This window comes from Periophthalmus magnuspinnatus, chromosome 9 (genome assembly GCF_009829125.3).
Source record: "Periophthalmus magnuspinnatus isolate fPerMag1 chromosome 9, fPerMag1.2.pri, whole genome shotgun sequence".
Lineage (NCBI taxonomy): Eukaryota > Metazoa > Chordata > Actinopteri > Gobiiformes > Gobiidae > Periophthalmus > Periophthalmus magnuspinnatus.
This window is the reverse complement of record NC_047134.1, coordinates 9,636,080-9,647,789: the sequence shown is the minus strand read 5'-3', so window position 1 is coordinate 9,647,789 and position 11,710 is coordinate 9,636,080. Positions and strand designations below refer to the sequence as shown.

Genomic DNA, 11,710 nt, shown 5'->3' with positions numbered 1-11,710 from the left:
CAGAGGACATGTCTCATCACACACAGAGGACATGTCTCATCACGCAGAGGACATGTCTCATCACGCAGAGGACATGTCTCATCACACAGAGGACATGTCTCTTCCACACAGAGGACATGTCTCATCACACACAGAGGACATGTCTCATCCACGCAGAGGACATGTCTGGTCCACGCAGAGGACATGTCTCGTCCACACAGAGGACGTGTCTCATCCACACAGAGGACATGTCTGGTCCACACAGAGGACATGTCTCGTCCACGCAGAGGACATGTCTCTTCCACGCAGAGGACATGTCTCATCCACGCAGAGGGCATGTCTCTTCCACGCAGAGGACATGTCTCATCCACACAGAGGACATGTCTGGTCCACACAGAGGACATGTCTCATCCACACAGAGGATGTGTCTCATCCACACAGAGGATGTGTCTCATCCACACAGAGGACATGTCTGGTCCACACAGAGGACATGTCTCATCACACACAGAGGACGTGTCTCATCCACACTGAGGACATGTCTGGTCCACACAGAGGACATGTCTCGTCCACACGGAGGACATGTCTGGTCCACACAGAGGACGCGTTTGGTCGTCCACACAGAGGACATGTCTCATCCACACAGAGGACATGTCTCGTCCACACAGAGGACATGTCTGGGTGTCCACACAGAGGACATGTCTCGTCCACACAGAGGACATGTCTCATTCACACTGAGGACATGTCTGGTCCACACAGAGGACATGTCTCATCTACGCAGAGGACATGTCTCTTTCACACAGAGGACATGTCTTGTCCACACAGAGGACATGTGTGGGTGTCCACACAGTGGACATGTCTCGTCCACACAGAGGACATGTCTGTTGCATGTAATCCATCTGAAGTCACACGTGTCCTGGACTAAATCCAGTGGAGCTCAGAATATCACGAGCCAAGAGTTTGTTTTTGTTTTTTTTATATAGAGCCACGTCCAGGAGCAGATTGTCCATGAGTCCAGTCTGATGTAGAAGAATAAAGTTTGATTATTGTTTTGGGACATTATAACTGTGAGTGTTGGGACAAAAGCTGCTCAGAGCTGGAGTCTGGGGGCTGTGAGGACATATGTCCACGTGTCTCTGGGTTGTCTCATGTGGACGTACAATAAATAAACTATTGTGTCCCAGTGAATATAAAGCAGAGCTGATACAGGCCGCCTCTGTCTTTTGTTTATGTTTGAATGAGAAGCTTTTAAGACTTTCTTTGGTGAAATGTTACATAATCGCGCACATCCCACCATACCCTCTCCAACATACGTGTGTGTGTGCAGTGTGTGTGCGCCCTGTGTGCACGTGCACAGTGTGTTTGCAGGGGGCGTGGTGACGTACGCCCTCTCCATGTGACTCTGGAGCTGCCATAGGTTCGACGAAAAGGTACGTGCGCTTTATAAAGAGCCACGCTGCGCGCACGCTCCTCGCTCCTCTTTCTGTTTTCAGCTTCACTTTGTGCATCTCAGCTCCAAAAGCAACATGCCCAGCAAGAGAAAGAAGAACAAGCGCCGCATGCGCAGGGTGGTAAGTGTCTCTCAGCATCTTCAGGCTCAAAATGCATCAGGCTCCTGTTACAATCTGTACACTAGATTTTATGCACTGTTTTTGCTAGAAAGAATCTATGAAAGAGCATAATTTAAACCTTAAACGGTCCAGTCAGTGTAGCCTCCTGTGCTCTAAAGAGACGCGTGAACTGCTGTAAATAAAGTGTCCTGAATATAGAGGGAAAAGGAACAAACAAAACAAAGGAAATGTTTTGGTTTAAAAAATGTGCCAGTTTCTTTCATATCTGTTTCATATCTGTTCTTTCTTCTCTGTGCATCCTGACTGTAAATGAAAATGCATAAATGTTTGTCTTGATGTTTGTTTTCATGGAGACTCATTTTGGGAAAGTGCGCACTCCACGCGCGCGTCATTGTTGAACTAATGTGCAAAATATCTAAAACGAGCCACAAATTAACAATGATGTGCAAATTGACACGTGGTTAATCCTCAGCAGCTCATAGACTCTTGAAAAAACCTGACTTCTGAACATTGAGTGCCAGAGTGAGGTGGGTGTGGCCAAAGGCAGAGAGAGGCAGGGTTGGTATAATGGCAAGTACAACACTGAGTCTCCATTTTCACCAACTTACATCATCATCAAGCACTTTCCCTGCAATCAATAGGCTGCATCTAATATGTGGATGCACTTTAATAATTCATTGTGCTGCTTGAGAAGTTCACAGAGTTGACTTTGCTTTGAGATCCCTCCCTCTGCCTGGAGTAGCAGCTCTGCCTCTCATCACCAGACAGCTGTATATGGCAATGAGTCCACTGTGAGGAATGCTCTGCAGAATGCCAGTTAAAAATGGCTCCTGTAGTCCACTTGGATCGTCACTTACACTTGTTATCGTCACGCTGTCAATGCAAGAAACGCAAGACAATGATCCTTTTGCTAACAGTTTTAATGCACACACTTAAAATCAATAGTCTGCTTTCAGTACCGTGGATAAAATCACTCAACAAGATGAAAATACAGTAATTATAAGCTGGTAATAACGCTTTTAGGCCCATGTTTGACCCACTGCATCTCCCATGGGTGCTGCTGACTACTACAATTCTGTTCCCGCTTGGCCAGACCTGTCAGGACAACTCTGATCCAACTAATTAGAATCCTTTATCTAAACTAGCTTTTGGCTGGGCTTTTGGTCCGGTCCCAGCGCTGAAGCCCCCTCAGCATCGTGGTGCCCCGTTCCTAAAAGCTCATCTAAGCTCTCCGGGGTTTTGTCCCCAGTTGAAAAACATGTTGAACCTGACTGGGCTGGCATCCGCGGTATTTCCACATGCGCAAATCTACGAATAACATTACCATTCTTTTTGCTTTTTGTCCTGAACTATTCTTAATTTGTGAGGTACTTTGTGAGAAACTCCGAGCGTTTTCAGTCCTGGATCGATAAAGCTGTTCTAAGTCTAAGTTATCTCATCAGATACGCATGTAGATGACTGTAAATTCATAAATTATGGGCAATGTAGATACTTGAAAAGCTTTCAACAAGAGCGAAAACTGCTGGAATGGAGCCAACATCGTGATTGCTCAAGATAATAAGGAGAAAATGTTATCTGGTGCACTAATTGGGCATTTAGCTGGATCAGAAAATGAAAAAAAGATTAAAATAAATCATAAATAAATACATAAAACTATTGTTACTAGCTAGATTCATTCCCACACTGCATCATATATAGTTGAATGTTAAATAAACTGCAGATTTAAGTTGTTCAGCTCATCTTTACTATGCTTTATTATGTTTTTTCTCATGTAGCAAGCCCAGAGGAGACTTCTGGAGGAGCAGTACGCAGCCTCTCCGCCAGTCAAAGCGAGCCCTGCCTTAGCTGTAGGCGCCCCGGGAACAGTTTCCAAAAAAACTGCTAAAAAAGCCAAGCCGGTTCCACAAAAAGCCCCTGAAGTGGTCACAAAAGTCACAGAAGTGGTCACAAAAGTCGCACCGGAAGCAGTTCCCGTTGCAGTTCCTATTGTCGAGGCCCCTAAAGTTTTATCAAAAGAAGAACCTGCCCAAGTCAAAGTCGAGGTACCAGTGGAACCAGAGCCGGCCCCAGTCGAAATTGAGGCACCGGCTGAACCTGAACCTGAGCCGGAGGTCGTGGTCCTGCAGCAGACCCCAGTAGAAGTGGAAATCCCTGCACCAATCGTCAAAGAGGAACCTGAAGTCCTAAAGGAACCTATCGTAGAAGCGCTACCGGAGGAAACGGCGATGGCTGAAGTTGCTGTTGTTCCAGAGGAGGAGACAGTTGAAGAGAAAGAACCAATTATTCCAGAAACAGAAATCGAGGTAAGGAGCACATTTGGAGCAGGAGTAGATGGACAGGTTTTTATGTGCACGCACGTAACCATGATGCTTATCTGTCAATACATTCGGTTTCCCAGCTCGACACAGTATTCCTTCAAAAATGCAATGACTGATTCCTCTTTTTTATGTCAGATGCATTCCTTCTTGCTTATTGTAGCTTCAGACCAACACAATTCAACACATGCTTCTCTTTTCTTTGTTGTTGCTATGCATTATAAACATTGGACCAAAAGGGTTTGTTTTGGGAAAATTAGTGGCATCTAGTGGTGGATTTTGAAACTGCAACACGGTTAATTGGCTCTATTCATTATCTACAGTGCACTTTTAATGTTTTTTGGTTAAAAGGTAAGACCGATACGTGTTTTCCGTAATGCACTGAGCAGTTTGTACGCAAATACTAGAAGAATAAATAAAAAAATACAAAACCTAATAATAAGATGAACATTTGCACCAATTCTATCCACATTCCTGCATAACAATTTACTTTTAACAATCAAAAACGCTGTCATTGTGCCTGCGCTGAACAATCACATCAGTCTGAGTGAAAGTGTGCGTCTGCTGGCTTCTCGGAGGCGGTGAGGTGGGTTCAGGGGGAGTGGGAGGCACAAGGAACAGTGTGTTCTATTTAGGAAAGAGGTGGAGAGTGGGATACGCTACCTCACTGTGGACCAGCCAATGCTCTGCTCACAGATTTACCAACACGTGGAGTAGAGACTGTACTTTTTATGCACAGACTGAACCGTAAAAAAGCTAAACAACGCACAAAAAACAATACAATGCAGTGATGTCTTTATTGTGTATTGATTCAGCTTGTAAAATCTTATTGTGTCTTCCTCTTCTATTATTATATTAGTGGCTATCTGCTTCTGCTACTTGATTTTTCGATAACTGCACTATTTATTCCCTTAAAACCAGATGCGACTATCCCACAGATCTGCATGCAAAGTCTTCATGCATAGATTAGAGTACAGTATGTTCTATCTCACACAAACACTTTCCCAAGCTGCATAAACACACATGCCGTTTAGTTTGTGCAAGGCTCGTCCGACCACATGGTACACGCCGAAAGTGACGCTCTTTGTACCCAAGAGCCGAGCCATGACCGCACTGTACGGCACGTCCATGTGTATTTTCAGATCCCTGACATATTTTAAAGGAAGTCTTATCAGTGTTGGACCAGAGCCAGGACTCCACTCAAGGCTGTACTGTCCTGTCGCTTTTGCTTAGTGAACTTTTTGATCCGTAAGTGTTGCGCCCGACCCACTGAGCCGCTCCTGGCCAATAAACCTGTTCTTATATGAAATGGGCTGCTCTGCTTTGTAGTATCCCTCCTCCTCCTCCTCCTCCTCCTCCTCCTCCTCTTCCTCCCTCCACAACTCCTCTCCTGTTGGTTTAATGTTCCTATATGTTCCAGTCTTTTTCCTCAGTTTGTGCAAACTTTCTCGCATTGGGGTATAGAAGTGCGTTTATCGACTCAACTTTGGACAAATTAGACTTAAAAGTAATCAGTTTATCATTGTATAAAGTGTAGTTACTAGATATTTTTTATATTAATCCCTTTTTACTGCTGCTGAAGCTACTGGTACAATTATAAAAAGTTAAATTAAGCTGATTGGCAATGGGGATAGTGTTGAGTTGGCTCCGTCCCAGAGAAGCGGCAGCCGTCGCTCCTCTGCTGCACGTTGCCACAGAGACACAGGTGAGTACAAGGCCGCCATATCCATTCTGACATGGGATAGCAGCTTGGGCCAGAAGGAACAGGAAAGGGGGGTGTGGCTCTCACTGTACATTATGTACCAGCCAGCTCCGGGTCCCTCCACTTCTCTCCCTCCTTCTCTGTCAACCCCTCACCATCCATCGTCTGCACGTGCACCGCTTGGACCACGTTGTGCTCTTTCATAACAGAGAAGAAAGGAGGAGGAATAGTCGCTCAGGGGTAGTTTTCTGGGGTTAAATTTAGTCCGGGGTGGTGTCCTTGCACAGGTGAAGTAGTGTTTAGGGTTAGTGTTACTTAAAGACCTGAGATTGTGTCGTCATCATGCGTTTTGTGTCGTTTTTTTCACACAATCATAATAATTCACATGCTTTTTTCACATCCTACATCACTCTTTTACCACCAAATCCTCTCCAGTTATTTTGTTACTGTCTCAGGCTTGGTCCTTTGTCCCTTTTACCAATTTTAACCGACTGTAAAACTTAATCACGCACAGTAAGGGTAACATTTGTGTTGACTTTTCCTATTGCCGAAAGAACAAACTTTAAAACGTTGCAAGACAAAGTTTTTTCAGCAGCTGCGCCTTCCTGAAATATGCATGCCCGCTCTTATAAGACTGGAAGACTGATGGTTTTCACTGTAGTATGCACAGTATGGAAACCCATCACGTGTCAAGTATTACTATTACAGCAGAAATGAGAACAGGTGTTGAAATGCGGTGTTCTTTTATATCATTGCACCATAATTTCACAATCATCTCTTTAAGATCCAACACTAGCTGATAAATCCCTTTACGTTTTTTGTTAAAAACATCAGTATTTGTGTAGTTTCGCCTCCACGTGGTGCTGTGTGGTCCTATATGGAACACTGTGTTCTGCTGCTGGGACAGGCTGAGGGGGTGTGTGCATAGGGGTAAAACCTATACAACCCTCCCCTACACTCTCTATGCAAGTCTATACTGTAACTGACAAGTATATTCACTCTTGTCCATTGACACGTATGACACATGCTTTTGTTGAAATGCTCTCTAAATCCCCCTGGATTGAATAGCCCTGGTTTCTATTTCTGGTTGTGCTAGATTTGGGAGGGGGGGGGTTGCTCTGCTTTAACTTGTTGGCTTCTAACGTTTTAGTAAGAATGCAAATGTAGAGTTTGTCCTACATTTAAGACGGGCAGCTACAAGGCAGGATGCATTATTTACTCAAACACCATCAAGTATTACAATATTTATGTAAAGCTCGGTGCCGTTCTAGCTGTAAGGGGTTTGTCACATTCTGTCGCCAGCCTGTGGTACCAATAAACACAAGGCTGCGAAGACCTACATGGGTAGAAACACTTTAAATACTCTAAATAAACAGCGGTATTTGAGTTTAGATAACACAACACGAGGTTAACTTAAAAGCTAACCGTGATACGTGGGTGTGCCGCTGTCCTATATTGTAATTGGACACATTCTTGGATGGAAATTATGCCTCCCTCTTCCCCCAGGCAGCGCTACACACACATGTTCAATATTCCTGATGCTTTTTCATTGCACAATACCCAGAATACATTCACCAGTGACCTATGAATGCATAATATCACTTTTCCGGTGCAGAATACTTCACCAGACACACAGATTTAGACTTCACCACACCCTCGGTTTGACCTTCACGTGGACTACTGAGCATTTAGACTTATACTCTGTGACACCTGCATTCATGAGTGTTTCCTGTGTTCTTTCTTCGACAGGTCATAACAGCAGAAGTACCGGCGGCCGCTCCTGCTGAGATACAGGTAAAACACAAAACTACGTGTCAGCGTTTCACAGATAGCGCAGGAACTTTCTCAACAGAGCCAGAGGGAGAGTGCGCAGGAGTCAGAACTCTTCAACTCTCACATAATTCAGTAGTTTAAATGTCTTCAGGATACAAACTGACAGCTTGCATAAGTTTGAAATGCCAAGGAATATGTTTAATAGGTCATGGTTTCTAATAATCCTTTAGACAAATGTTATGAAAAGCCAAGTTATTTATGTTTAAGCTTGTGAAATAAGTGAGACAGTGAACCGAGAATGCAATCTGGCACTTAGAAAACGTGCAAAGAATGTTAAATGTTAATAATCACACAATAAAACAGTTTAGTGTAAAGTAAAACATTAAGACAAAACTAAATGCATTTCGAAATTGTCTATTTAAGGCTGGTAGTACCGGTGCATAGCCTGTTTATTTAACCCTAAACTCACACATTACTCAATTGCTCCAAACTTTCCTGGCTACTTACCGTTCAAAGAGCACACACACTTACTGTTGGAAAGACATTTGTTTTTTGTGTAGTAATAAACATGTCACCTGCACAGAAGAATTTACGAGTTGCTAGAGCTTAAAGCAGTGAGTCAGTACACAATGTGCGTACTCAGAGGTGTTTTGAGGGAAAAGACTGCAAAAAAGATAAATTTATGTTGTTTTTTTTAAGGTTGTTGACGAAGAAACTCCAGTTGTCACAGAAATCGAACAGGTAACATTGAAAAAACAATCAAAACAGGTGGAATTAATGCCCTGCGCTCATTCATTCCCATTGTCCATTTGTGTACGACTTACATTCTAGTTGTAAATTAGCCGAGCTGCATGCTGCACGTTTTACTTGTTGTTCATGTTGCTTTTGCATACACAGACGCATGATGTGTGTGAACCAGAGCCCCCAGTGGAGGCCCAGGTCACGACTTTCACTGAAGAAGAAATCACTGTCACCGACGCCGCCACGGAAGAACCAATCGCAGAACAAGCCACAGAATCCCTGGAACCCGTCGAGGAAACAGAAGCGACAGAAGTGGTCACCGTAGATGCTAAAGTCGAAGCTGAAATTGAAGAAGACGCCGCTCAGAGTGACGAAGTTGACCAGTCTGTGGACAGCTGCTCCGTCGAGGTTGTGGTGGATGAGAACAAATCTGTTGAGCCTGATATAGTTGAACCCAAAACAACCGAATTGGAAGAAGTTATCAACGTGACTGAGCCAGAGGTTGAAGCAGAAGCTGAAGAAATGTTGTCTGAATCTGAAGAAAGTGAGGAAGAAGAAGACAAAGAGGAGCCAGTGGAGGCGCCAGTAGACGAACCCGTGTCAGACGAACCCGTGTCAGACGAACCCGTATCTGCCGAGCCCGAATTAGCCAAACCGGAACCCGCAGTGGAGGTGGCTGAGGTTGAGGTCATCACACAAGCGGAGTGTGTGGAGAGTGGACCTGTGTCTGACGAAGAGGAAGAAGACGAGAGTTATTCATCCGAAGAAGACGAAGACGAGTGTGAGATGGAGGTGTTGCCTGAAGAAACCCCCGCCGAGACTAACCAGATCACACAGGTGCCACCAAAACACCAAAACTAATCTTCATTTTTCTTTTTTCATCTTTTTTCCCCACACTTTCTTTCACCTTTGTCGTGTTTGTGTGTTCTCTAAAGTGGCTCAGATTTGTTGTAAATTATAAGTATTGAAACCGTATTGTTACAGAATTGCAAAACATAACATAAAAAGTAAGAAGTTGGAAGCTGCGGCAAAGATATGATGCGATTATAGCGTGTTGGGGAAGACCACTTTTTCCTCACAGTGTCTTAAAATACCTAAAGAACAATAATAAAACACACAAGCTATTGACAGACAGATTAAAACTTCAATTTAACACTGTTTTTACAAATCAAATCTTGGCCATTTGCGTCTGTCGTAAGAAGAACCTCACACTTCTTCATCTTCATCTGTTCTCTGTGATCTAACACTTAATCTGCAAGAAATATAGCAATAAATAGTGGTAATAATGATCAAATTAAACAATATTCTGTGTTTTTTGCTGTCCAGGATGCACCTATTCCAAATGGGGGACTCTCCATGGTGAGTTTTATAGAAAAGACTTCCTTCGTGGTGGACTGTACATTAATATATCGATTAATCTTGCAACGTTTTTACTAGGAACCTGATGCTCTTCCTCTGCCTCCACTTACCGCCGCTCCAGAGCCTGTTACTCAGATAGAAGAGGTAAAAATAATCAATACATTTTGTCCTGTGACTGTTTAAATAGTGCACAGAATTTGGACGTTGTGTGTCTCATGGGGCTTTATCTCTGCGCTCAGGCTCCAGTGGACACAGCTGACGTGATGGTGGACGATTTTGTTGTCACAGACACTTCTGCTGAGGTTATCGAACCCACAACCATTGAACTGGTCCCCGTTTTTGAGAAGGTTTGAATGAAACCAATCACATAACACGTTTTTGCTGCAATTTTGCTGTTATAACGGTGCACAGGGAAGTCGTCAGCTTTATTTTTTACAATTATTCTATATGTTTTTTGCTGTAAACCCCCTCACTTTATACACTTTTCTCACACAGGCATTAACATTTTCTTACATTTCTCTCTTGTTTAAACACTCTCGAAGTTCAAAAAACCTTCGTAGGCAGAACGTTTCATCGACATTGTGGGTTTTGTCGGGGAGAAAACAAGTTGCAAACACACAGCACTTCAGAGTCACACTGCGATCCAACATTTATGTAAACTTGTCTGAACACATTCTGTACTGGAAAAAAACATGCAAAATTGGACTAAAACAATCCGCGAAACAGCGAGACCGCGAAATGTGAACCGCGATATAGCGAGGGACAACTGTAGTCTGTAGTGTAAAACACTTGTCTGTTTGTAGCCGACAGTGGCCGTGTGTGAGATCTTTGGTCTTGGTCCTGCAAAAACAGTCCCTGAGCCAGAGCTGGACACATCCACAGAGGAAGTGCTCACTGTAAGTTATGATTTAAACTGTTTCTTCACTGTGTGTTATTGTCTAAACTCTAAACTGGGCTTTTCTGCTTCAGGACGACGCTGCAGACAGTCTAGAGACATGTCCGATCGACACCAATACTTCAGTTGTAAGTTTTAAAATAATTTTTTGTTTTTATTGTGCAAAAAAAACACTTAAAACACTGCGGTTGACTTGAGCTTTGTGTCCAGAACATGTTCGTGGAAACAGAGTGGATAAAACAGACTCCAGAGGTTTCAAGTCTTGAAATTTAGATCCATTTGGACACATTTTGTTTTTGTAAGTTCAAAAAACATTCACCTCTTACCTGAAGTTGAGCTGTTGCATTTTTATTTTTTGAAACTAAATCCTTTCTTTCAGATTCCCCTCAGTAATTTTGGAGGACTTTAGAGGTTTGGCACGGATCGACCTACTGAATTTTGTATTTTGATTTTGTTGGGATGGTCAGGATATTGCATGTCCCTCCACACTTTGAAGTGCCTTTCTCACCCTGGTTCCTGTCGGATTCCAGAGCAGATGTCAACCTGTGAGAAGAATCACGTCTGAAACTCCCCGGAATGTTCACGAAAAACCTGCACAACACATTCATAAAGAAATAGGGGGTTTATTATTTCGTTAACACCTTACAAATACACGTTTCCTGGTTATCAACTATTGAAAAAAGAAACTATCTTTTGAAAAACACATGGAATCTATCTCAAAGTATTATCATTCACCATTCAAGTTTTCCTTAAGGATTCATTAATGAAGGAAGATGCTTTCTGACGTTCATTTCAACACCATTTTCTCTCATTTTTCAGTTCTTCCTCAAGTTCTTTAGAATAAGAACCATTTGTGTAAAGCTAGATTTCTACAAGTTTAGGATTACTAGCCACCGCTGCTGGAGAGTAATGTTTTTTTAAGCATGAACTCGATTTTTCTTATTCGATTTGTATGGACCAAGGAGGCGAAATGGTTCTGTGTTTTTTTGTTAATTGCTGAGCTTTAAACGTCTTTCTTTTTTTTTTTTTTTAAGAATCACCGAGGTTGACATATTCTTTAAAGTTTATAGCCTTTGGAATAAACCTTAAATTTTTGTGGTATTGAGTACAAAATGTTTCCTTAAGATACACATTGTTTACATGTATACAATCAGATGTATACAGTTCAGATTCTGCAATAAAAGTGATCAAAAGTTGTTTTTCTTTTACTATTTTTACCCTCTTATAGCGTTTCGTCTGTGTAAAGTGTTTCATAAATTGATTTTTGACACAATCCCGTTAAAAATATAATAAAAACGTGTAGAATCAGATCAAATATTTAATGAATTCATTGTTTTTTGCATTGAAATTTACATTCATATTAGTACAATGTAATTTG

General features: G+C 42.5%; 1 protein-coding gene across 1 annotated transcript; it reads left to right on the top strand.

Moving 5' to 3' along the window:
• The first annotated feature begins 1,416 nt into the window (after positions 1–1,416).
• Positions 1,417–11,529, top strand: si:dkey-164f24.2 (uncharacterized protein LOC566607 homolog). Its single transcript, XM_055224127.1, has 12 exons — positions 1,417–1,547; positions 3,323–3,850; positions 7,314–7,358; positions 8,037–8,078; positions 8,235–8,915; positions 9,405–9,437; positions 9,516–9,581; positions 9,677–9,784; positions 10,241–10,333; positions 10,407–10,460; positions 10,543–10,630; positions 10,712–11,529. Exons 1-11 carry the CDS (start codon positions 1,503–1,505, stop codon positions 10,603–10,605), a joined length of 1,758 nt encoding a protein of 585 aa, XP_055080102.1. The 5' UTR covers positions 1,417–1,502; the 3' UTR covers positions 10,606–10,630; positions 10,712–11,529.
• Positions 11,530–11,710: the final 181 nt, after the last annotated feature.